Source organism: Gallinula chloropus (genome assembly GCF_964237585.1).
Source record: "Gallinula chloropus genome assembly, chromosome: 5".
Taxonomy (NCBI): Eukaryota; Metazoa; Chordata; class Aves; order Gruiformes; family Rallidae; genus Gallinula; species Gallinula chloropus.
In genome coordinates this window covers 12,435,950-12,463,643 of record NC_140090.1, presented here as the reverse complement: position 1 = coordinate 12,463,643, position 27,694 = coordinate 12,435,950, and the positions used below count along the sequence as shown (strand labels likewise).

At 39.5% G+C, this 27,694-nt stretch overlaps 1 protein-coding gene across 1 annotated transcript in view; it reads left to right on the top strand.

The window, feature by feature from the left end:
- SLC49A4 (solute carrier family 49 member 4) overlaps positions 1-27,694 on the top strand; it is a gene marked incomplete at its 5' end in the record, with an annotated part of 64,901 nt that overhangs the window by 13,712 nt on the left and 23,495 nt on the right. The window contains 3 exons of the mRNA XM_084265364.1: positions 6,718-6,811; positions 19,364-19,632; positions 24,813-24,942. Coding sequence (XP_084121490.1) covers positions 6,718-6,811; positions 19,364-19,632; positions 24,813-24,942 — 493 coding nt within the window. The remainder of the gene's footprint in view (positions 1-6,717; positions 6,812-19,363; positions 19,633-24,812; positions 24,943-27,694) is intronic.

Sequence of the window (27,694 nt, the reverse complement as noted above, 5' to 3'; positions counted from 1 at the left end):
GACACTTAGATATTGGCTCTTTTGAATTTCTGACCCTGATTAGAAAGTCCGTATCAAACCACAGGAGCTCTTTTACTTGAAGCTTCTGTGTTTATACATGTAAAGTTTGTGAAACTTAAATTTTGCCAATAAACTATATAAGAAATTTTAAACCCCTCCTGATGTGTTAACACCTTGCCTGGGTGTTAACTGGGCAGCTGTTGCTGACAGAATCCATTACAACAGTTGTAAGAAGTAATAAAGAGAAACTGCCTCTCTGAAAATTGTTACCTCCTACACCCATGTTTCAAGAGGTTTCTAATATGTATTTTGTCTGGGGATGCCAATATGCCTCCTGTTTATGTCAGATGGAAATTGGAGCACAGTGTCTAGTGGAATCTTGCCCTTCCCATGCAACCCTCCAACTGAAAGGTGAAGCTGTGCTGTGTTGTAGAATTTGTACGTTCAAAGATCTAATTTTTGTATCCTGTACCAGACTTGGGGTTGAAATGCAATTTATTTTAGATAGATCCTATATGGGAGAGCTTGGGTTTTACTGTTTTGATACCAGAAGGACGGTGTCACCTGTCTGGCAAAATGCTTACATGAAGTCACTGGGAGTTTGCTTCATTTTAAATGAGAAAAAAAATACTCTAGTCCTTAAACTTTTCAGCTGAAACTTGGTTACTATGTTTGCAGTGCCGCATAAAGCCAGGGGAGCGGATGGCAATTGGCATCAGTTTGATTTAAAACCACATTTTGTGAATGACAGAGCCATACCAGAAGTATCAGCACCATGTAGCCAGAGAGAAAGGGAGATCCAGGTTGTGCTTAATAGTACCCCAGGATACCTTGGCTACTGAACTAGGAGTAATTTCTTGTTAGTTATGTATGACCTGGTAGTTGTTCTCCCTTGCATGCAGTCTTTGTATTTGGTTCCCAATTTTTCTCGCTTCCGAGTGTAGTTGATGCTATTCTTGAAATGTATTTATTTTCCATTGAGTTTCCAAACACAATTTATGCTCCCCTGCAATCAAGTGCTTTTGTGGAACCTAAGGCAGGCCTGATGGACTGATTTTTCAAGTTTATTCCACGTGTTAGCAGAAAGATTGGGACCACATCTTGGCTGTGAAGTCTTTTTACATTGGTGAAAAGGTTCTTTTCTTTGGAGAATTGTATTGGTTGATGCAAGGATGCTTCTTCTGAAAGAGGATTACTGCTTATCCTCAAAGACAGGAGTCAATTTGGCAAAGTGCAGGCACAACAGAAGTTTTATTCACTGTGTTTAGTAGAAAGGTAGCAATGTATCTTTTCTTGTATTTTAATCATGACAAAGATAACTGATCTTATGAGAGTAAATGGTGCAGTTCTTAGTATAATTTTTCTGGAATTACATTTAAAATACAAATATTTCTGGAACAGTAGATAACGAAGGAGGAGGAAGTTCTATGCAGAGCTTTCAGGATCCCCTGACAAAGTGAGCTGTTTAATCAAGCTTTTGTTTTGTTATAGCTAAATGTGAGGCAAGCATAAAGGGAGAAGAGAAGCAGAGCCGTCCTGCAAAATGGAGGGTTGGTATGCAGCAAAGAAATCCATTTTAAAAAGGGTGCTTGAAAAATAAGGAGGATATTTAGACAAGACAAAAAGCCCAATTCCAAACCAAAGAAAAACTGTGAAAGAGCTGGAGCTCAGCGCTTTGCTAACTGAAACCAAAGGTAAAGGTTCTTTTTTGTAGGTTAATTTCATAGAGGGGAAAAATGGAAGAGCCTGGGCTTTGTATTGTCAAAAAAGGCAAAGCAAGAACTTGTTTGGAAACTGAATTTGCTTTAAATTGTAAGGAAAAGCACAATTTAACAGTGAATTGTTGGAATGGCTCTTGAAGTTGGGGAATTTTTAATTTCCTGGTGAGCATGCATCAAGACAGGATTTTATTTTCTTTAGCTAGTGGAGTAGTTAAGCAAACTCAGTTCAGTGTCAGAAGGGACTGTTCTTGCTTCTGGACTGGTCTCTGAAAACTGTGAAATTGTGCAGGAGTCTGATGTTACACATTTCTAATTAGAGCCTTGTCGTATTCTGGGTTTGTGAGGACTGATTTTAGTATCTGCAGGTGAATAAAGGAAATACCCTCAAATGTTCATGTGTCTGAGAGCGGGGTGTGTGAGCTGTGCAAGGGAAATCCACTGCTGCTGTGCCAGGTTGGGGGCTGAGCCTGGCAGACTCTGAACATCCCATTAAGTGTAGCAGAGAGGTGAAAAGTGTCTGTTCTGCACATCCAACTATTCGTTGGCCAGGGGAACCAAACCTAAATAGTGTCTGCCAGTTGTGCGATGCCCTGAACTGGAAGCATGCTGCTCTCCGGGGGTCTGGGGAACTGGGGTGCTGCTGTATACTGGCCTCAGGTCGTGGGAGATGTACAGGGTGTTCGCTGCCACCAGACAGCAGAAGTAGAAACTTCTGCTTCTTGACGTGAAGATAACTTTGACTTGAATGTGTGTTTTGTGTGAGTAAGGATTTGTTTTTTACAGTCTGTCAGTGAGGTGTTTTATCACGTTTTATTGTAATGGGGGACTGGCAGGTGAGAAAAGGAATGGTTGAACTTCTCAAAAACTTAGAAAAGCATTAAACATCATCATGTTCTCTTTTGGAATGACAAACTGATAACATATAAATATTTGGAATTAGTAGTTCCTTGTAGCTGTACAACATCGTTTATTAAGTTTCTTATTAAACTGGGCATAATAAATCACTTAACTGGGTTACATGTCAGTAATGCAGTGCAGGGTAGGGGGAGGAATTTCCACGTATTTTAAAAAGTATCTTGAAAGTAAGACAGGAAGAGTTGTGGAGGATGCAGCACCCCCATATTGGATGCTATGGCTTGATGTTATGGTGAGGGAGCTGAAAAGCAGCTGGGTTCCACCAGCAACAGCTGCCTTCAGCTCCAGTGTGAGACCGTGTTGGGTTTTGCTCATTGTCTGTGTTGGGTTGTGGGTGGCGGAGGACTCTTGAGTTTGTCACACTGTGTCCCTTGCTGCAGTGGCCGCTTTCCTGGCAGAGAGGCAGGGAAACTAATGGGGTAGCTAGAAATGTCCCAGGGGCCAGATCCAGTCGGCATATCCGGTCGGCACAGGTAAACAGTAAAGTTTAGTAGTACAGTGTTGTCTTGGATGGATTGAAAGTTCATGCTTTGCAAGAGAGTTAAGAGGATTGTGGGTTGGGAGTTTGTGTTAAATTTCTAGTGGTAGCAGGAGTCTGGGGGTGGGTGTTTTAAAAAGAAATAAAAACCAACAAATGCAGCGTGGGTCGCTGAAGTTGTAAAGCAGACTGTGTTATTAGCTGCAGGAGGGCCAAACAGTTGAACAGTATTGACTCTTCCACTAATAAACGATAACCAATATGTATTTGTTACTAACTCAATTTCTGCTGTCAGTGATGTTTGGTCATTGGGAACGTGGCCACATTTGCTCTGCAATCAGTGCCACCCATGGGGCCCAGAAACCTCCTGCAAGAGCAGGGGGAAAATTAGCAGCTAATAAGAAAGGCTCTGAAGAATAGAAAACTTCTTCTATCGGCAGAAAATCCCTTCTAGGATGTTTCTTCCCTTTCTTGCTCTGTCTCAGAAACCTCTGGTAGGAGGGAACTGGAAACTGGATGGTGTTTTTAACGCGTAACCCACCGACCCCACCCCGTCAGTTACTGGTTGCATTTACAACATAAAATTAATGAAGTTAATTACACCTACTCAGAATCTTGGTTGTGTGAATTTACTCAGGTCTTTTAAAATAGAGAATAATTTCTTGCAAGGTTCCCAGCTCTTTTATCAGGTTTAGTTCATTACTTTGGTTTATTGCTCCCATAATGCATGCAGCTGTCTGAAATACTCATGGGTGTACCTTTTAGAGTAATACAAGATGTCCAGTTCAGATAAAGGGCCAGTGCAATGTTGAAAGGAAAAATACCAGAATAATTTTAAAAATACTGTTAAAAACTGATATCAAATGAATATGAAAAGGAGGATGGATTCAGAGAGTTAAAATGGAAGGCAAAATAAAAGGGGAAGGTGCTTAGATGGTAGAAATACATCATGTAATTAGCGTAGAAAATAATGTGTTGCTTGTCTGGACAGTCTTTTACTTGTTTACTTTGACATCCTCATTTTCAACATGCAGCTTTAAGTGAAGGAAATTTTAGGGATGTGTTTACATGTTAAGGTAGGGAAGAGAAAAGGCCAAAGAATAATCAGGGCTATCAAAATATTTTAAAATGTTACATTACAGTGTATAGTCTCAAAATAAGGACTTCAAAGAATGTTTGGAGAGGTCAAACTACTTGACTGTAGGTTTAACTGCTGATTTTATTTTTGAATTACCTAACATGTAAAGTCAACATTAGATATAAACCTGAATTTAGGGCTGGGAGGAAACACGTACATAAAATTCAGTTTTCATTGAATTGTATGTTTTTCTTAGGAAACTTTTCTGCAGATTTAAATTAAAACTTTTTCTGTTTTTTTTGTTTGTTTGTTTGTTTTGGGGACTTTTAAAAAAAATCAAACCCCAAAAGGTTTGTTTTTTTGATTTGGAAATACACCTCGTGTTCTGTGGTGATTTAAACTTAAATTTCTATACAATATTCTTTTTCAGCTGGGCTCTGGGCTTGTGCCTGGACTGTGCCTCCAGCAGTGTCCCCTGAGGAGGACCTTCTATACTGCCCATCTCTGTCCTCCTGTCTCCATGCCATCAATATGCTGGGTTTTGTGAAACAGAATTAAAAAAAAACCTGATTTACATGGAAAACAAGAAGATGATGTATACATTACTAGCACTTTCTTGAAACAGGGCAGCAGCATTTCCAAATGGGAAACTGCAGGTTTTTAATTGAAAAAGACTTTTGTTCCAGTCTTTCATCAATACAGCTCTGATTGTGTACAAGTTTTCATTACACAAAAGCAATACTAACAGAGATTAATTTCCCAGGAGGAGAAGCAAAGCCATCACACGTGTGGTCCTGATACAAATAATGACACTCCCCAAATTTATGCACTCTGGTATTAGGGTTAAGCGTGGCATGAAGGAAAACATGAAGCACAGCAGGGTTTTGAACACCTGTATTATCCGGGCATTGACTTAGGGCTCTCTGAGCACACGTACACTTGAAAAACCAGTTTAACAGCAACAAGTGCTGGTTGAGCACAGTGTTGAACAAGTAGGTCTAGGCAGGCGTATGAAATCCTTCAAGGAAGCATATATTCTCAGCTGATGATACTTCTCCAGGGCATCAGGGGTGTGAGGTGTCCTTCAGAGTCACAGGACTGCAGGTTGCATTCCTTTCATTAGCGACTGAGCCATACCAAGGGGAGTCATACTGCCATTCCTGAAAACCTGTAGCACTTCTTTTTGTTTTGAGTTGTTTTGGGTTGGTTTGTGCAGGGTCCAGCCCAAGGAGTTGCATACCTGTGAGGGAGGCTCACTAAGAGTTGTCGCAATAAGAGCAATGGGGTATCTTGTCATTTCAAATTACATTTTGGTAAAAGCTCTAAAACCCCCATGAAATTCATATGGAGATAAAATATTTAATGTGACTACTGGCTGACTTGTGCTGATTACAGGAGATGATTACAGGAATCATTAACATAGAGGGAGCACTTGCCTGAAAATTGCCATTTTTAGAAAGAATCAAAATTGTTTCCTAGGTGAGTTATCATAGGGACTTTACTCTTTTTCAGTTTGTGTTTTGTGTAGTTACTAGTTTAACCCAGAAGTTAGAGATACTGTGTGTCTGTCATCATTTAATTGTTTTTATTATGTTCTGCTAAGAACATGGAAGCCCTTTATTTTCTGTTTGTTGCTGTGAAATTGTTCCAAGTGTTACAACTTCACAGGTAGAGACTGTATCAGCAGGTTTTAATTGTGCATATTTATGATTTTGGTGTTTTACAAGATCCTGGAGATTAAGCCCCTCAGCTGTCACTGTTCTCTTTGTTTGCTGCTGATGGAAACAGCTTAGGAGCAGCAAGTAACCTGTGGGCAAAGGAATTGCAGCACTAGGATGAAGTTGTTTCTAATCTAAGTGCTTCTCAGTTGTGAATTTGCAGTATGAGGAAAAAACATATTCAAGGAATAAGTCAATTGTAGCTTTTTTTCAAATGTACTATATTTGCAACTGCTGACAATTTGAGCTGAGCACAGCAAAAACCTGCCCTAATTGCAAGGACTGCAAAAAAAATGCTTCTACTTTTTTCCCTCTTGAATAAATAGTTACTTCTTCAGAATGAAATGCCTATCTGCATTATGAAAGAAAACAATAACAGTGCTGTCTGTGCTCATTAAGGGGTTGGAAAGGAATGTACAAATCCAGAGTTTTCTTTGGATCTACCTAGATTTCACATCACACACTGGAGCGTAATCCCTGATGCTTCTAATTATAAAGGAAGTAGTGTGTGTTTTGATTGTTTTTATTATTACTTTTCACTTCCAAGAATGTCTGTTCAGATTTTGGGTACAGTCCTGTGCAATAATATGCCAAGAGTAAGTCTCTGTAATCCTGGATTGTAAGAATAGAAAGTAACTCAGGATTTCATAATGGGTCTGTAATTCATATTAGCTCCAAAGTTTTTAGGATTTGAAAGAGATACATGTTACTTCTGTGAGCCTGCATGTCAATGCATATTTTTAGACAACACTTCTTTTGCATTGTTGCTGACTTAATTTGTAAAAGACTCTTGTGTTTTCCTCTTAGGTCTGAGGGTAACTGTGTTACTAACGTCATCCCTCATGGTACTGGGAGCTGGCCTGAGATGTGTTCCAGTTTCAGACCTAGAAATTAGGAAGAAGTAAGTGAATTAGTTCTTTATAATATCCATGTTTTATGCTTTCTACTAACGTAACTTTTGCTCCACAAAATGTTAGTACAAAGATTTTGTAGCAATTTGATATACCAAATGTTTGTTGTGTAGCTGTGGGCTTACATGTTTCTTTTCTTTTTAAATGAATTTTTCTAGACCTTCTTCTACATAGTATCTGAAGATCAGAAAGCCCTTTACAGACTTGAGTTAATATAGCCTCACCCCATCCTGCATAACTAATACTAATCTGTTTTGCAAACAAGGAGGCAGAGAATTAGAGGTTCAGAAACTGGCCCAAGATCACACAGGGAACCATTCCACAAAACCCCCAAATATGCAATTTGTATGCAAATGTTCATGTTCCTTGTATTGGATGGATGAGATTGTGTAGTGAGACAGATGAATTTAAGCAAAATGGCCTTTTTCATGTGTCTCTTCCACTCTGAATTCCAGAGTAGCCTTGTGCTTTCTCTGTGGTTGAAAGGAACGCCTTCTGTACATTACTAAGATGCAATTTAAGAGTTTGTGATAGAGACAGATTGCTTCCTAAAAATCACTCAATCCAAACAGTTCTATTGTCCCATCAATGTTTCCTGAACCTGGGAATCCTCAGTAAGTATAAGAGTCATGCTTGTTATGTACAGCCAGGGAATATGGCTCACTTGTTGTTCACTTATCTTTGTTTTGCCTTTCATGCTGAAGGAGGAAGGAGTACAGGCATTACTACATTTTTTCTGCTTTAAAATCAGCAGTAGCACTAGATTTTCACTAGTTATGCTTGCATAATATATTAGCACTAAAATCTAAAATGTTTTTATGTGGGGTTTTTTGTCCTTGAATTGCAGTCAGCTTCAAGGCAGTCCTTGTATTATTTCAGCAAATGGCTTTTTTTTTCCCCTTAATATTGCCTGCCCTGGAAATCAACATGGAAACATCTAAAAGTGGGGAAAAAATAGTGTAAAGTAGAAGGCAGGTGATTGAATATCCTTGTTTAAAAGGAAAAAAAACTCACGAAGAAGTTCAGAGGACTGAGAGCATGATGAGTACATTGATTGTAAAACTGTCTCTGATCAGGAGTGAGTAGCTAGTATGTAATGTCTGGCTTAGTGTATTAAGTGCAGTGTGGTGAGTAGGTGCTTAGTGAAGCAAACCCAAGGTGCTCCAGAAGTTGGTTGCCAGTAGCATTGCCCACTGCAGTGTGGTATTCAAGGACTTTGTGGGCAGGGGAGGCTGAACCAACCGCATTACTCTACCATTCAGTGACCCTTTCTATTTAGGGGGGAAAAAGGTACTCTCTGTGGAGAGCTTGTTTTACTTTTTCTCATGATGCAAAGGGATGCTCAACGTCTGGTTCATCAGTTCTGACCAATACAGGATTAAATATGTATTCATCTTTTCAGCAGGCTAGATGGTTTAAATACAATTAAATGGGGTGTCTTATGTCACTTCTATGATTTATGTCAAAAGACTTTTGATGCCATAGGCTTTACCAAAGCATGGATGAAGTCTGGAACAACCTAAGAAGAAATTCCCAAATGGGATTTAGGTGACATGTCGTATGGGGAGCAGGAGGGAGTTTCCACATGTTCTGATTACCTTTAAACAGGTGTTTTGCAGTGTGACTGCAGTTGAGGGGACCTGGGAAAAGGGTGAAATAAACACTTAAGGAGAAATGTTCAGAGAAGAGCGTCTTTAACTGGAGAAGGAAAGGCTGTGGACTGTATAGTATCTGATGAGAGGTATAAAATATAATGGTACAGATTTTTGAAAACTATATAGAAAAAAAAAGCATGAGCAGAATCCTTTTGGAAGAGGTTACTTAGTGCATTTATTCATACTGTGAAAGTTTGCATCATCTTCGGCTGAAACTGATACAGTTGCTTACTTGGCCTACCCCACCCTCCCCCCCCCCCCCCAAAAAAAAAGATTTTCAAGAATTACAGCTCTACCTAGGGAAGTAGTTGGTTTGAGATTTCTTTTACACAGTTTGATTAAAAATCTGCAGAGAATTAATTACACATGTAACTTTGAAGCAGTGGGTGGTTTTCAGTGAAGATTTCTTGAGATGGTGTAAATGCTTGTACATACTGTGCCATGATCTACCAGGTAACTTGTATTGTTTTGAGGCTGAGACTGAAGGCCAATTTTTGTCTGTTACTTGAAGCATGATGCCAAATAAAATAATATTTTGAGATGAGCTTTACTGCTTAATGCATTAGTAACAACTGGCTGAGCAGTAAGCTATGCACTTACTCTGAATGTGTGTATGCTTTAATATGACAGTTTGAACATTGAAGAGCCAGTCAGATGGAGAAGACCACACTCAAGCTCACACTGGAGCATTTTAGAAGCCAGCATAACTAGAATTTCTTTAAATGCTGAAGGATTTCCATGGGACAATTATGTCAGAGCTAAGATACATAATGTTACAAGAATGTTCATGAAGTTTGTCAGGTTTAGGGCTTTTTCTACGTTGTAACTGTCTCTGCTCCCTAAGCTCTTGCAATTTAACGTTAAGGGGAGTTAGTAAAGCCCATTGCCTATCAGAGCAATCACAGACGTGAGGAAATCACTGTTAAGACTGACATTTAATCCTGACTGCTTTATGCTCCTTATCTCACACAGACCTGTAATATCCAAGTGCGTTCTTAAGCTCCTTTCTAGCCTGTAATTATGCTTTTGGCTCTAGCATGGACTAGCAGGCTAAGACTGTCTCCAGCTCTCCGAGTTGTGTTTTAAACACAGACCTTAACCCCTGATTTCAGTTCATTTGATGCCCATGTATGTGTGTGACTTGTATGAGGGAGAATTCAGGCTGCACATTTGAGCAGGTCTTTGGAAGCAGCTGTTTTTTATGGTGAATTTTCATTCTCTTCCAGCATGACCTAAAACTGTACTGGGAATCCATGCCAGGGCCACATAAATTTAGTAAAGACTGAAATGGGAGTGCATGGCAAAGATGTGGAGGTATGGACTTGTGTGCAAGATTGAGGAACCAATCTGTGCATGGATTAGTAAAATCCCTCTCGGACACATAATGCTCCTACTTACCTGCTCTCCTTCCCAGCTCACTACCCTGTGAGGTTAATGTGTGTTGTACAGACAAGGAGGTTAAAGAGAGTTTTTCTTATGTACTGCATACTTCTGGGTTTGTCAAATGTGTGACAGTGAATTTGACTTCTAAAAACACCCCCCCCGAACCATTTCTAAATGTTATGAAAAACCTCGTTTACCACACCTATTTTTTTCAGTTCATAGTTAATATAATTTATATAGAGCATAAACAAAGGCCATTATCAAATTGTTCCATTCCTAAACTTGTACCTTTGTCCCTTCAGCGCACTGCTAGTGCTTTTTGCCTGAATTATGTCTGGTACTTTCTTTTTTGACTACTGCTTGGCACTGTGAGAATCTATAGGCTTTTAGAATTTGATTATTTAATCCTAAACACAGACATTATTAGGAGGACATTTTTTTTGTAGACAAAATTGGGATTTTTTTTCCACACACACATATAACACTTCATGTTTTTCTCATATTCTACGTTTAGGAGTAGATATACATGCAACTTAGGTCTTCCATATGATTGTGAAATGACACTTCTAGGCAAAAAGCTATATGAACTGAAACTTATAAGAAAGAAGGAAATAAATGATGAAATTGGCTCATAGCAATAAATCTTTAAAGCAATAAGCTTTAAAGACTGACTCTGTGACGTAAGACTTCTTAAAATGTTTTGAAAGACAGGATAATTAAAGACGTGTAAGTAAAGGATGTAACCTAATTTGTCATTTGTATTGAATATATTAATTAAACAATTTATTAGAACTTAGTATGCTGAGGGCTGGTAGGGTTTGGCCTTCACATTAGACTTCACAGCAAAGTAGTTATTGAGGACCTTGAGTCACGGCAGTGAGAGTGTGCTCCTTGGCAGTGAGCATCATTAAATCATGTGTTGGGAAGCCAGAAAAACAATAACAGAGAATGACAATAAAAACACGACCGGTTATTTACGAAGTCATTTATGGGGGGACACAGCAGTAGCTGGTAGTTCCTATAAAATACTTTTTTCTTTAATAATACCGCTTAGATGGTTTTGGTTTTGGTTTTTTTTGCCTGCTCTTAAATGTATTGGCATTAACTTTTCCCTTTATTGTATTTGTGGATTTGCTCTTACTACATCTTAGGTACATTCGTTTTCTATTAGCTAGTTGCAACCCAGTTTGAATCAAGTATTTTATGCTTAGATATATTCTGTAATAGTTCCTCATTTTCCCTTTTTTGTCCTTGAAAGCTTGAAGAATGACATGGGATCGTCTCATTACTTGTCTTTCCTGATCCTAAAATGACTGTGAGCCACCATTCTCATGCATAAAAAATGCAAAGGGACACCTCAGAAGAGGTAATTCAGCAAGAAAGGGAATATTAGGACTCTCTTATTTCATGGCAGTACTAAACACACTTCTGTGCTCTAAAAAACTACCCCAAACTGGTGCAGCTGTGAGGAAGGAGGATTAAAATGTTCCAGAGAATGAAAAGACCCTTTTAGAAGGTAGAAGAATCTGCCTGTAAAAAATACAGACAGAGAGTGATACGTGTTGTGCCCTCCTTAACGCACTGGGGAAGAGAAATGAAAAGATGTATTTAATCTAAAGTGTGGTTCTGGGAGTAAAAAGATGAATAAATGTACCTGTTTGTATGCTGTAGCTCAGTGAGCGTAGGAGGAGGATGTTAAGATGGAGAACTTGCCTGGTGCTGATGGCACTCGCTGGCTTGTGCTTTGACTGCAGTCCTGGGGGAAGGCTGGGTTGGGTTTAATCCATAGTATCAAAAAGGAGGGAGGAGGGAACCAAGTAACTCATGGGTAAATTCTCAGGGAGAATATTTACTCTTTATACACCTGTAATTTAGCAATTTAGCTTGTTTTTGTTCCCTCCACCAGCTTCATCTTGTACACCGGTTTTATTTTTAACCTCTGCTCCAAAGCTGTTGTTTTAGATGAGAGGTCCTGTGAATCGTTCCTAAGTGGTGATGATTTTTTCCTGCTCTGCCTCTTTGTCCATGGTAGTGGTGGATGCAGAGTGGGTGATTGTGTCCCTCCAGCTGCCCAGCGGTCCCCTGCCCGGGCTGCGTGTTGTGTCATGCTCCTGCAGCTGCTGATCAGCCCTGCCAAATTGGCTTCTCCTTCAGCTGAAACAGCCTTCGTGGAAACAGGAGGCAGCTCGACAGTTTTGGTGGCAAATGCTCTTTCCTCTTGCTTCTGTGCTGGATTTTGTCCGTGGCGCTGTTGGTGTCATCTGCTGTTCCCAGTGATGGGAGTAACTGCTGAATTAGAAATTTACAGACTTGGTGTAAATTCATGGAGTGGGAAATCCAATAGGTAGAGTAAAGGAAATGCTGGAGTCTCAGAAAGGGCTTGGTATTGCTGCAGTACTTAATGGGCAGCATTTCTATGAGCCTGTACTGGAAGGGAAGAGAACTTGTATTCTTTGGGATTTTTAGTGCCATTTCCTATAATGGCAGGTGTTATCCTCAACTGTAGAAAGCTTTAAATTTTTTTTAATCACACTGAGCTCTTTGCCTTAATCTTGTGACTCATGTTCTGTTGGCTCATTTTTCTTCTTAAAGAAGAATTCATATTAATTGAATTTATATCAAAGTTGCTGCATTATAATCAAAACATCCTTTTGCTCTTTCACTGAAAAATTGTGTGGGAGCATTTAAATAGGGCTTGTTTTGTCCTGTTGCCTAATCTGCTGTATCTCCTGCACATTCCTATTCTTTTACTAAAAAAATCCTACTTAGGACCTGTCTTGTGCTAAGTATTCCACATCAGCTTTCTCCCACAGCAGCCCTGATAGCGGCCAGTCCTGGTACCCTTCCCTGATAACTTGTTTCAGTATGTTTTGCCTCATTAGCCCATAATGTAATTGCCTACTTGCCTACTTTGTGTTTACAGCAATGCTGTTTATTTTGTTCATATTTGATGAGCATGTCCTCTGTTAGTGTTGCTTTAAAGATGTCTTCTAGTAATGAGTTTGTGGAGTGGGTTAGCTTTAAAAGAAAAGCAACAAAAGAACTTCTAATTAAAAAAAAAAGCCAAGAAGCAGCTCATTCTTCAAAATTAGATAAATCTTTAAGTGAAGAAACCCTCTTCTGAGCTGTGTGACAGCTGTGATGGTCACAGAAGAACAGGGTGTGAGGATGTGAGTGAATTTACCAGAGTGCTGCCAGGGGTCTGGCTGTACTTTTCCTTGTCCCTTTCCTCTGTCAGGATGTCTGATGGAGATGTTGGGGTCTTGGCCTGAGATTGCCGCTTCCTCTCTTTGCATGTCCCTGTCTCTCCCTTGGTAGGATCTCACTAGTAATAGTTCCAGAGAAACTCTGCTTTTCTAATTCTTTTAAACTGAAACTCCCTGTTTTTCAGACAAGTGTGTTTGCTGTTTTCATGTAAGAGTGGGAGAAGAGGTTGAGGCTGGGATGCTGTGGTCCTTTCCAAGCCTAATCCTATAATGATGTGACTGACTGCTGAGGTCACGGTTTGTACAGGGTGTGAAACGTGACCCCAGTTTCTGATTAAAATGGTAGACAGTGCATTTTCAGAAGTTTTTCTCTTTTCTTTTTCACTTTATGGCTGGAGATAATGTAGCACACAGTGACGCAGGCTTTCTGCTTGTAATATTTTTTCTTGTTGATGGGGAAAAACAGCTTTAAATTATTCCACGTATCAATGGTCGCATGCATCAAAACCAAGCTAAAAATGCTAATGGCCTCCATCCATGAATATCCAGAAGGCATAAAGCTTTTGTAGTATAAATATATCATTTAATGAAAATATTGAAAGGAAGTGATTTCCATGAAATTCATCTTTCAGAATGTTATTCTTAATAGATGAATTCATTGCTTTACCCAGTCTGTTTCCAGACATAGAGCCTTTCTGTGCTCTCTTCGGGTTATGAACAGGACAGCATTTGCATCTGGTTCTCACCGTACTCTGTGGCAATAAATTACTGTATAGCCTGAATTTGACCTCCCTAATTCTATCTTTGCCTTAAAAAGTACCTGAGAAGGTTCCACTTAATAGGTGGTTCTTTTGTAGTATTTATTTTGTGAGTCTGAAGGAAAAGCTCTATCCTTCTCTAGTAACTTTAATTGTGAAAAATCAGGGGTGGTTCTTTACAAAACTCTTATCAGTTCCCTTCGAGGTATAAGTCTCCTAGTGTATATTGTGGCTTAGTTTCATATTTCCTTTCCTAGGCAAGCAACTTGCATCGTACCTCAGTGTGGGTACTCCAGAATAGATGGTATTTTACTTCTTTTGTTGCTAGGTAGTGAGTCTAAACTCAATAGCACTTGAAAAGTGCTCTGAAGCCCTCCAGTGGAAGGGATTCTTTAATTTCCTTCCAGTAGTTCCCACAGTGAGCTAATTGCTATGTAAACTTATATGTCTTCCAAATTATCAGAAGTTGAACAATCTACTTCTTTCAGTGAGTAAAAATGTCGGGCATGTGAAAGAAAAATCAGCCATTCTTTTCTGTAAAACATTAACTACTTTATGTGGAATCCTTTTCTGTGTCAATTGTTAGGATCAGTGATTAATCCAGTAAACTTTGTCCAAATGAAGAGGCATGAGACAGTGCTGCCTTTGTGAAACAGCAGGCCAGTGCCCTCAGTGACTCCATTGCTCCTCACACCTTGCCAAACAGCAGCAAAACTGAATTAGCAATTTAGTTCCATTGCACCTGTATAGAAGTTTGAATGATTACTCAGCAGTCACTTCTCATGGCATCTAGTGGGAAAAGCACAGTAAAAGTTTCAGGAAGGAAGTCTGTGCCAAAATCCCATCTTCACAAGGCTCTTGAGATGAGCTCTGCTCCCCGCCCCGGGACCCAGAGAAACAATTTCCCAGCTGACCAGGACTTCATCGGAGGCTGGTAGAGAAAAAACTGTGTTTAGAGAGTCAAAACAGTGCACTGGGGCTGATGGCCTGGCTCTTCTCCTGTGCTGCCTGCCAAAGAAAAGGGGAAAATGCTTTTCCCACTCTGTTAATCAGCATTAAAATATTGATACGACTTCTCCAACCCAGCCTACCCAAAGCAAGTTCAATTAACACATCTTAGAACTGGGCTGTGGAGACTTATTTTAGCACTGGGGTTCAAATCTGTTGTATTAGAAGTCATTTTTAGAGTAAGTCATTTTCCCTCTACTGTTGCCTTTGTTTCCCCATCCGAGTGTGGAAACTAATGAGATTTTCTTTCATTTGCAATGCTTTTATGTCCAGGTGTGAGATGTTCTGTGGTACAAACACCAGAAGTCTTGGGGTTTTACATAGAAAAGTTTCAACCCATAGAGGGAGAAAAAGATAAATAAAGGTGACTGTAAATGGAAGCTCTTTCCTATGTTAACTACACAGTACTATCATCAATCACTAAAACATTTTCCTGTATAATCTCACTTTTTTCAGACCCAGCTTGCTCAGCGATATTGTAATTTTGGTGCTTATGGCTTTACATGGTTTTTGTTGTTGTTGTTGTTACCTGTTAGGATATTGCAAGAGTGACAGCAGAGAGTGAATGAAGTCGGTATAACCAGGTTACCTCTTAATACTCATATAAAGTCTTCTCTCAGGGAAGTGATGAAAAGCATATAATTTAAGTTATTTATAATGTGACTTGACAAAGATTTGGAAAAGAGATGAAAATACAGTGCAAAAAGAGCTTTTCTTCTTCAATTTCTGTTGTTATATTTTAACTGTCCCTTGTTCTATCTCTTTGCAATTCGGAGCCCAGATTAGGAAAAAATGTGATCTTTATTTTGTGCAAAGGGGGGTGTGTCTATATACATCTTTGTGGGTTTTTTAATATATATCAGTAGATATATAAATAATGCAAATGTGTAAGTTATTCTTGTATATGTGCTATAGCATATGATATTTAGCACTTTTACTACTAGTCCTCAGTTTTATTTTATCTGTTGTAAAGGGCTTGTGTTCAGCTGCAACTTAGAAGTTTGGAGAAGTACAAAAAGTTATTAGCACAGAGGTCAGGTGTGCAAAAACCATGAAACTTTGAAATGAGTTCCTGACCTGGCTTCTGAAATGGTTAGAAATAGGATATTTTGGGTAGATGTTTACTTTCCCACTTTTGCTTTTTAAGCTAGACAGTCATCAACTGTTTTGTAAGTCAACGATGAATTTCCAGTGTCATTTTTTTTTCCCAATTTTCTCTTTCATGATCATGATTAAAAAGCCACCTTCTCCTCTTGTGTTATTTTCTATTATGTGAACTCAATAACTTTCTACTTCTTGATACGTGAAAATAATTAGATGGTGATTGGATAAACATTGTATCTGAAAGCAGTGCAGAGCTGGGTAAATAACAGATGAAAATTACTGTTAGTGTAGTAAGACTGAAAAATATTTTCCATCTGGGTAGAGTCCTGAGCTAAAGTTCTCTTGTTAGCCCTTTTCTCAGGGAAGAGAAATCCTGTCTTGCTGAATGAAACTGAAATAGTGACGGAAAAAAATGCAGTTTTCAGCCCATTTTTGGTTGCAGAGACAAGAAAATCAGGGAGTAAGAGAAACAAATGTCTCTTGGTGCTGGAGCAGTTTTTAGTGTTGATGAGATTCTTAAGGGTGGTGAGACCAGAATCTGCCATGGTAATGACAAGACATTGTAACATACAGCCAAAAAGCCACCAGTGCAGCTGGGTTCATATTTCCCTGTCAGATGCTCTGTGTGTCTGCTGGAGTAGCAGTAAATGCTCTGAATCACATTTTGCATCTCTCGTCCCTGCCTCCCTTGGGAAATAAGTTCAGGATGTGTCCAGGAACAATGCAAAGAATCTTCTTCTCTGAGAGAAAGGAGCTTAATTCAAGCTGATATTGAAAAAACAGATAAAATAAGATTTAGGCTGTTATCATATGCAGAGACATTTGATGTAGTAGTCCAAAAAGAGTGTTTATTAACCTCAATATGTTAGATCTGAAAAATTAAGCAATATGAAGATAAGAGAGGCTTTACCCCGGATGATGATGTCAAGCTTGGTAAACACCAAAAATGTGGATGGAAAGGCAAATCCATGCGGACAGAGAGCACACCAGGCAGGGCAAGGCAGGAGAGAGAGCAAGCAGGACAACACCATCAAAAGAGATCTACAGAGAGACAAAAATTGTCTCCTTGGGGGGAAGGAAACCAAACAAAACCAAAGAAAAAATCCCCACAAAACCAGGAAAGTAATGTAGAAGTGAAGTTCTAGATTAAGGTTCTATTTTCTGCCTTTGAATCTGTAAAGCAAAATGAACATCTGTGTCTCCCTTGAGTGTCAAGGTCAGTTATGAATGGTGGAGTTTGATAGACGTAATCTGCGTCTGAAATTAAGTACAGGAAAGGAGTACATACACTTCTCAGAACGTATGAGTTGGGGTTTTGGTTTGGTGGTTTGTTTGGGGTTTTTTACAGAACTGTTGTTCTGCTGTATGAAGTGCCCACATGCCCATAGGCTCTGTGGGAAAACTATTGTATTTTTCGCTGATTTTAGTGAGGTTTATTTGCCCTCAGGATTTCTATAGAGTGGGCGTATTTTAATTAAAAGAATATTATAATAGTCACATAAGTGAACAGAAGTGCTAGTGTGGCACCTATAGCTATAAAGGTTATTTTGTGATGACGCAGTGTTCCTAGCACACAATAACAAAACTATTTTTTTAAGCATTAAATTAACTTTGGAGCAAGGGCGAATACTAAAATTCAATCTTTTTATGCTGCAGTAGTTACCTCACTTGCAACCGAAATGGAGCTGTTTCTGGGAACGTAGCACAGCTCTGCAAATACCCTGCAACAGTTTAGGATAAGTTTGAGAATAACTTTCTGGAGTGAGATGAGTAGAGTGAAAACCCCAAAGTGCACAAGGATACCTTGGTTTGTACTCTGCATTGGTTTGGAGAGTAAGCATAAGGGCTTCATGTAACATGTCCTCCAGAAAACTATACCAGAGCATTACTGAGGTAGTGCTTTTTATTTATTTAAAACTATTTCATTTTATTTTATTGTAGGAGCCTGGTTTAATAAGCGTTAAAAAGGCCTGACCATGCCTTGCCATCGAAGCACATCATGAACAAATAGTAATGTAATTGTCCTTGCTGTGGGAACGTTGGAATCACTTATATTTAAGAGTAGATGTTACTTCTGTCCCAGCTCAACAAGCGTTTCCTTCTAGATGATACATATTAGCTTTTGTTTTTTTTCCTGAATATTTTTATAAATTTGTTTAAAAAATTAATTTCTAATCCACTGTAAATCAGTAACACCTATTCCTTATTATTGCAATCTAGCCTGTTAATTTGATAGTCTGTCAGCATTTCTTTTGCATATTTTGTTCCTTTGTGTGCTTTAAAAAAAATCCTTCTACACTGTATATTATTCAGCCATTTGTGGCTTGAAACACTGCCTAAATACTAGCTTATGTTTCCCCATTTTCAGGCCGTCGCTTTTTATGTCTGACAACTCAAGTCTTGCAGCAATAACATCGAGTTACTGCTATGCTTAGAAAAACACCACCCATTTAAAAATATCATCTGCCACCATTTTATTGCACAATGGCTAGATCTACTTTGGAGGGTTGCAATGTTTTGTTTGACTCCCTAGCTGGGTTTTTTTTTTTTAGACATGAAGTTTTTATATAAATTCCAAAGTGCTTTTGCCTTTCACGGCTGATCACTTTTTGGAAAAGTCAAAGTGGAAGGTTTCTGGCTGACTTCCACCTGTAGAAGAGCCTTCAAAAAGTCCTTTCTGTATGTGCTTATTGTAGTAATATTAAGCCAAAGTTTGTAAAGACTTCACTGCTTGGAAGTTTTCTCCCTGTTCTGTCACCAGCCTTATCTGTTAAATCCCAGTGAGTGTGAAAAACGACAAAAATCTGGGTTTGCTTGGCTGTTTCAACAGTGTGTTGAGAATGGCCAGATTGCTGAAGAAGACGATTCTCTTGGAAACCTCAACAGCCCGGCCTCCTCATCTGCAGGCACATAGAGCTCATCTGAGTGTGTAAATAAAAATAAATAATGCAGTGAAAAAATATGCATCGTATTATGCTGAAGTGTTTCAATTTTGGATCTGCCATAACTAATTTAAATTTTCTGTTGGGATTTATGCAGGCGAGGGGTCAGGTTGAAGATGTTTGTCATTTAAAGCTTTCCTGCTACTACACCTTTCTGCTTCTATATCCTATCATGATATCTTTCCTGCAGAGAAAGTCCCTTTTATTCCCTTCCTTTATTCTTCTTCCCTCCCTCCCTCTGCTTTGAGGAGAACATTTGCTTCTCCATTTATCTGAGCTAATGAGAACAGAGTAGCTCTGAATTGTTTAAACCAATCTAATTGAGTTTCTTTTAGTATATAAAATATCATTCTTTTTTTTTTGCACAGGACTTTCTTTGTGCAGTCACTCAATCTCCAGCACTCAATACCTTTTTCTTTTTAACTTGAAAACAAACCAAAAAGTGACTGTCATCCAAATGACTGTGCTCTGTCTTCTTTGCTCCAGGCTGATTCACGGAGGGCAACTGTTGAATGGCTTGGCGGGGCCAACTGTGATGAACGCAGCACCGTTCCTTTCCACAACGTGGTTTTCTCCAGATGAACGTGCCACAGCAACAGCCATCGCGTCACTGCTCAACTACCTGGGTGCTGCCGGCGCCTTTTTAGTGGGACCTCTTGTAGTGCCGTCTCCTAACGGAACAGCTCAGCTCCCACTGGTGTCGCAGAGCAGCACCGAGCACATCAAGGACCGCATTGAGGCCGTGCTCTATGCAGGTGGGGTTTAAAAGAAAAAGAAAAGGCAAAAAAAGGATAAAAAAATTCACCTAGTTTTGTGTGTGTTTGGTACTTGTGAACCACTACCCTCTAGTGGCTGGTCTGCACAGAAAGCAGTTAATGGCTGATGGAAAATAATGTAGTAGTAAAATGTTGTACCATCAGAAGGATTAATTTGGGTTTTTTTCCACTTTTGTATAGGAAAAGTTTAAAAATAACCTTTGTGCAGACTGACTCCAAATGAAGTAGTTTGTTTGTTGGTATCAGCTGATCTTAAGAGTATGTATGTATGTACGTATGCTTTCGCTGAGCTTCCAAACTAGTTTTTGCATATTGAATTTTCTTTTTAAAAATATATCCATGCCAGGTTGGGTCTTTTTCCTTTTGTTTTTGTAAGGATGGAAATCCAATTGTGTTTCAGCATTAAATTATTTTCCTGCATTAAATCAACCTTAATTTCCGACTTGTATATGCCTTTCAAATGTGATGAGGTTAGTATTTAAGAATCTAGCATTGAAATTAAAATTGATGGATTTTATTTTTAATTAAAACTGCATAATTCTTATGTGGTGAGCAATTTCAATGAAGTGACAACAGTTTAGTGGAAAAAAGTGATAGAAAATTCACCTGATAGAACTTAAATTTTATGTCCTTGATCTTTTTCATGTGATGGCTTCTGTGGCTCTTGGTGTCATTTACCAAAGTTAGCAGCAAGCTTTAAGGAAAAAGAGTCGCTCAAGCGTTTTAAGAGTGTACAATCTCTCAATGGATATAAACTGGTACAGCTTTAAGAGCAGCTGAACTTTACCATGTTGTGTTTTTTTCTCCCCTTATAATTGCAGCCTCTGACATTCATCCAGAAGTTAGCTCTAAGTGTTCCAGGAGTCTTAAAGTATATATACTCTGTAGTTTATGTACAGGTTTATAGGATTGAGTTAGCTGTTTGTGATCATTTATTCCTGGATGTTATTCTTATGGAAATTTTGTTGAGTTAATACTCCTCTTGGGTGAGGGCCACTGTACTGTGCACTTTAAAGAAAGCGTAGTAGAAGTTGGATGTCTATTTCAGCAAGTATTTTTGAGTAACCTTGTTTTTACTGGACTCAAATGTCTTGGAACTACAAGGAAGGAAATTTGGGACTGATTATGCCTTTTTCAGAGGTAAATTTAATGTTTGACTCTAAAGATCTCATGGTAGTTTAAAAAGGCCAGTGTAAAAGAAGGAAAAATGAAGGTAAGTCAGCTCTTGTCCTGAGGAGCAGTAGATAAGAGGAGGAAAAATCTAGCAGTTAGAGAAGTGCCTTAGCTCCCCTTCTCCAGATTTTCCATGGAGACAGAGTAATTCATCCACATTAAAGGAAGTACAGTTTTGTGCCTAAAACCACTGTTTTGAGTATAGTAGCACTGGAAGTGTTGTTTTCAGCAGCCCATTAGATTAACTTCCTTTTCTACTTTTTTCTGGGAGGCTTTCCTAAGCATTTTCATCAGAAGTTGTGCCGGATCTTGCTTGCCACTGAGATTCAGAGGTGCATCTTGTCTGTCCCATATCTCAGCACAGCTCTTTCTGAGGCACCAAGGGTTTGGAAAGATCCTGTAGACCTGTTTGGGATTGTTGGTCCCAGCATAAGATGATCCTACAGCAGCTCTTCAGCTTGGTAGGAAATGTGTTTTGTGGGACATCTGTAATTTTTACTTATGAGCAGAGCTGATTTCTTTGTGCAGGTGTGTTGTAGGTGTCCTGTTTCACCTCAGCCCTGTTTCCCTGGAAAGCTGAAGGAGCAAGGTCCCCACTGTCTGCCTGCCCTGAGCTCTGTTGCGCCACGTAGGCCCCAGCATTGTAAGGAAGGCTGCCTCATCTCGTGGTGGGCGACTACTAGCCTACTAGCCCGCTTTAGGAAGTGTAGTTGGGCTTGGTGGAACTTTTCCTTTCAGATACTGTGGAAAAGCTAGTTTGACAAGCTAAACACTCTGGAGTTGTTTGTGGTGGAGCTTGTTGCTGTCGTGTGAGGCAGCATTAGATAAGCAGCCTCTGAAAGTTAGGTGACGACTTTTAAAAGACTGTAATGATGTGAATAGGTAACTTGGGATCAGTAGCACGCCAAGAGTGTGCTAATTTTCCAAGGACTTAACCTCAAACGTGATTATGAAGCAATTGCTTATAAACCCATTCTGAAATTGCTCAGTTAACTCCAGCCTCTTCTGTGTTCTAATAAATTGTTGTTCCTTTATTGCGAACGCAGACTAGGAGCTCAGCTGAATTACCACGGCCTCCTTCTGTGTCATCTGTGTCTCTGCACACTCTGGTTCACAGCTGAAATAGTACAGATGTAGCAAATCAGGATTGGATTGTATTACCTGAACCACATAAGGAAGCTTGAATTATTCTGGACTGCAGCCAGAGCTTTTAGCTGTGTGCTGTCCTGAAGATCAATATAGAATCATTATTAGTTTGGGGGGTGGTTTTTGTTTGTTTTGTTTAAAAAACAAAGTGCTTGTGTAGAGTTCCCTCATTCCCCCTTTACATTTTGGGACAAGATGGGGAGGAGAGTCTGAATTTGGGCAAGTTTTTTGTGCTATGAGGAGCCTATCAGAAGGAAAAAGACCTTGTAATGAGGAGGCTTCTGCCTCTGTAAACCTTTTTTTTCTTCTTTTTTTTCTTTTCCTCTTTTCTTCCTTTTTTTTCTTCCTGTTTGGGGCTTACACAGGCAAGCAGGGTGCCTACTTCCTAGGCTGAGCCGCAGGCATCTCTCCACCTTGATGGTACGCAGCCTTCATGTAGCATTCCACCTTCACTCCTCAACAAGAGATACACACGGCTGTTTCTGCACGCTGACTTATGCTGACTTGCCCAGTTCTGGGTGCTTTGCTGCATCCTTTGCACGCTTGAGAAGCCAGTAGTCAGCTTCTGTGGCAGAGTTCCTCTTTTATGACTGCAGCTCCCTCGGTCTTGTTATTGACCTACTTCTTACCTTTTATCTTTTGCGTGCTTTTATTCCCTATTTATATTCCCAGGACAAGTTTTAGATTGTATTTTTCTTTATCTAGCCTGGTAAAGTAAATGATAATGGAGATAAAGGTGTGGATTTCCTAATGTGGAAACAATGCAACATGTGCTTGGCAGTACACAGAGTTTTGATAGAGGTGCAAGCGTGATGCGCAAAGCTAAGACAACACTGAAGACTTTTCATTCTTCAATAGAGGGAGCTGCTTTAGTGTCCAAAGTCAATTCTGCTCTTTTGTGTATGAGGGCAGTGCTTGCAAGGCAAATTTGTTAGCCTGCAAGTATAACACTGGGAAACATTAAAGAATCGCAGGAAAGTACAACAAGGACTGCATGCTGAATTTAATTATTTTTAAAAAAACGTGTTACTACTCCTACTGCAGCAATTTGATTGGCAGGGATCTTGAGACAGCCCATAGAAGAGGTCCCAGATGGGCACCTGTTATAAAATATTACTGTGATTTAAAAAAATTATAAACGTGTTTTACATTCTTTAGAGAAAGACGTGGCCTTTCCCCTTACGGCACTGCAGTCTAATCAAGTTAAATAATAAGCACCTCAGACAAAGTTTATGGTTTGTGTGGTCACGTTCTTGCTGGTTGTACCTGTCTGTAGTCTGACATGTTCCTTTAATACGTGGTTAAAGTGTGTGTGTGTATGTACCTATGTATACCTATGCACCTATGTGTAGACCTAGATGCAGGAAAAGTTGATGAACAGCTTTTGGCAAGTCTTGATTCCCCATCCAGTATCATCCCTTTCTTAGGTCTGGGATGATCACTTGTGGCCAATTCTTCATTCGTTGCTCGTGATCTCAGAAGCAACTTACGCAAAGATAGGAATTAATCTGTTTTCCGGGGAACAGAAAAGATACAGTGAGAAGGTCTAGTTAAAGTGCCCTCAACCCTCAAAACATGCAATTAGACCACAGCAGGAAAAAGAGACACCATGTAATTCAAAATGAATCCTTTAGTATTTGAGCCTTCAAAAGAAATTTAGGGTAGACTTTTTTTCCATGTACCAAATAGAAGCATTCATTTCCCTTCCTCATCTCCAGCTGATCCATTTAGATGCCGAGTGTTATTTACTTCTCAGGTTCCTGAATTTATTTTCTTCTGGTTTAGAGAAGAGCTGGCAAAGTGCCATGTTCATATTGATTTATTAAAAAAGGAGAAGAAAAAAGAAAATGAATGCAATTGAGTATCCAGCTCTGCTGGAATTTATTTGTGGTGTCGGTGAACACTTTGTTACAAGATCATAGGTTCTTTTAAGATAACACACTTAAGCTATACATTTTTCTCTCCAGCAGCAAAGAACCTTGTTTTCAAAGGGGATAGGAGAAATATTGGGATTGAGGACTGTGGAGAACATGATACACATTGTGAAAGGGCTGTAAAACAAATTAATTAGACTGACTGTGGCATCAGAATGTCTGTTCATGGGGCTTGCTGACTATTTTCTGTGAAGTGCCCATCACTTTGCAAGTTCAGGTCCAAATTTCTGCTATGAAATTTTTCAAAGATCTAGAATACCTGCTGCTGAACAAGAGGAGTATCTGCAAACAGCTGTATTCTTTCATTTTTCTTCTTATTACCAGTGCTTCCTCTATTCCTGAGCCTTGGCTGCTCCTGCACCTTTCTCTTTTTATTCTGTTGCCGTGTAATACTGTTTGTGTCTGAGATGCTGCCTTGCCTGACCTTTCGTTTGCCTTCATCATCCTGTGTGCTGAGTAATTGTCATCCTGTGCCCTGGAGCTCCCCCAGTCCCATCTGTTTAAAGTCTCCAGCACACTGTTACCTGCACTGCGTTACTTCCATCATGAGGAAACGTGGCCAAATCTTTGTAATGCAGTTCTCTCTGAAGAGGAGAAGCAAAAGCTTTCCTTTTGCTTCACGGAGTTCTCCATGTGTAAACGTGGTTCTCTGCAGCCTCTGTCACTGAGAAGGACTGCCTGTATTTCCCTATCTCATTGATTCTCCTTCTCAATTTGAAATCTTGTTTGGGGAGAAAAAAAGTGAAATTCTCCTTTAAGTTATGGAGTCCTGTTATTAGGAGCCAGGAAAGCACTTGTGGTGAGATTTATGTATCAGAGGCTGTCTGATAGCAATGCTGTACCAAAATAAGTGTTTCGATGCTAACAGCTGTTCTTGGCTTTGTTGTTCTTTGCCCTCTTGTTTAGAATTTGGAATGGTTTCCCTGATCTTTTCTGCAGCGTTGGCCTACTTCCCCTCACGCCCTCCATTCCCTCCCAGTGTGGCTGCTGCAAGTCAACGGCTCAGCTACAGGAGAAGTTTTTGCAGACTCTTAAGGTAGGTCCTCGTTGGGTTTCCACTTCAAAGCAGATCAGCACCTAAATAAATAAAAGCAAGTGTGCTTTAATCTTCTCATTGAGCAAACAAGTTGGTTTGTAGTGCTTTTAAACAAAATAAAATTAAATATTAATGCTGAGACATAAAGGGATGCTAACTGCTAACAAGCAGACATAAAATTTTAAATCATTGGGTATATCTCAAGCCTTCATGACAGAGTCCTTCAGCAGCAACACTGCTTTAGTCATCCTGTTAGCATGTATCTTCTTAAGCAATGCTTCTGTTGCATCAGGTTATACAAGATAGTTAACAGAGTGCCTATTGCAAGCTGTGAGAGAACAATTAACACTGGGCTTAACTAACAAACTGCTTTCTTCTGTGATTATTATATTGGAATAAATTTGGTGTTTGCTTGTAATTCAGAGGAGTATTCAGCTACTTTCATTCAGCCACCAGAGCAATGAATGAGCTATCTGAAACCGTTACATGATCTATTAAATCTCATTAATTATATGTTAAAATATGATGAGGGAATAGGAAACGTGTTTCTGGACAGGTTCAAGGGTGAATTAGTTTCCTTTAAATTTTTGTGTTTAAAAAAAAAAAAAGGGTTATAAAGAAGGTGACATCTCCAGCTTTGCAACTTTTTCCACTTGGGCCCTTTTGGTAAGACACAGTGTTTGTACAATGCATTGTATACAAAGGGCAGCATGAAACTTGATAATTGGAGAGCTTTAGGCATTTAGTTATTACAGACCTGTTATGGACTGTACTTTCTAAAAGTGTATTTAGAGCACGCAGAAACAACTCATCCCTTGCTGTCACTGGGGTTTTTCTGTTATGGTTTTGGAAACTTTTGGTTTAGTTTGGGGGAGCAAAAGTTGACCAGATGCTTAATCCAGCGAGTTCATCCTGGAGCAGCCTAGCGCTTGGGAGAAGATGTGAGTACAGCTGGCTGGTTAGTCTGCAAAGTCACCTACTCAGGATATTAAAAAATAACAATTCCCTTAAGGATGTTTAGCACACACAGTAATGCTGTTATGTACCCAAGGTGGTGTGTGGTAAGCCACTGCCTGAGGGCTGTGTTGTAAAAATGTTGCTGTTTGAATAGAAATCCAAACAACAACTGATTCCGTAGGTGAAATGTAAAATTTCTGTTGACAGTACTCCATTTGGGAGCTTTATAACCATTAGATTGCTCGTTAGAATTGTTGTAAACAGTGGGCCCAAGATGCTGGTGAGGTCAGGAGGTAAACAGCAAAGCCAACATACAGTTCACAAACAACGAAACTTAAGAAAAGAAGCCTAACGCTTAAATAATTAGCATAGTTTATAGTGTCTCCAGGAATCAAGAAGTTTGGGGTTTTTTTCAAATGTGGTCAGGAATGACATTCTATCTCCCTTCCCTCTGGCCTTTATATATTCTTACATGCTACCCTTTATCAAAGGCACTTCTTCATTCCTTTGTACATGAAACAATCAACAGTTCTTCATTAAACCCACTTATCTTGGGGAGCCTTTCAGCAACAGTCCATCAAGCAAGGGGGGTTTATAAAGGAAATGATATCTGCTGTGCTTCAAGAGAAATTCGTCATTTGCTTCGTTAGGCTTCTAGGCTCTGTTGCCTGCCTAATCTAGGCTTTAGAATTCTTGGCACAGAGAGGCTTTCTCTTGACTTAATGGTGTAGACTGAAGGTAATCAGCTGATGAGTACCAGGAAATCATCATTTCCCCTTATTGAAGACTTACCCTCTGGTATAAGAACTGTGTAAGACATTGTGTGTGTGCGTGAGCTGATGGGATGACCCAACTATGCACCAAAAAATCACTCATGAGAATTGAGATGTTCATTTCCCTCTTCTCTCCCCCAGGCTGCAGTTTCATTACTTAAAATAAAACTGCATAGCATAACTTCACCATTGAAGTTATTGACCTTTATCCTTGGGTGCCAACGGGATCTATCGCATCCTTGCAACTCCCATACTCCTTCATGCCTTCAGGTCCTTGAACAGTTGCCTTCATGAGCTGCTTCTTGCAGTTGTATTATACGTGTCGTCTTAGGGTCATCCATCCCTTGTAGGCTAGTTTTGGGGGGACTTGCTCTAGAACTTGCCTCTTCCTGCTGATGTGGAGGATTCCTGCTTCTGACAGATTATAACGATTAGCTGATGTCTGGTTGTCTCCTGATACCAACTCTCTCAGCCTGCGTTGGGAGACGACGGATTAGTCATGGTTTGGGAGCTAAGCCCAAGTCTTTTGACAGTCTGTCACACACTGTGACAAATGTAGTTTGAATTTCCATTAAAAAACTTAGTGCCCTTTCTCAATTTCTTGGGTGAAGCAAATATGGCTGCTTTTTTTTTTTTTTCCCCTCCTATTTCAGAATATGCCAGAAATTTCCATGGAAAAAATTCTTATACAAGTAAATAGTTGATAAGTCTTCAAATCTTTGTCAAGAAAACATGTTGTAGTTTTTGTATTGAAGTAATTAGGTGCTTTTAACTGGTTACGTTATTTTTATATTTTCAAGGCATGGGGTTTTTTTGCATCATTATTTATTTAATGAAACTTTCGTATGACATCGCCATCCAGTGATGGAAGCTGCCCTGGGTACGTCTGATGTTAATAGCTGCTGTCAAAGTTATTCTGAAAATTGTGACTGACTTTGATGGGGCTTCCCTCTGAACCAGCCTATCTTAGGTTTCTGAAAAAGCAGAAGGAAAAAAGCCAATTCATATTGCAGCAGGATGGT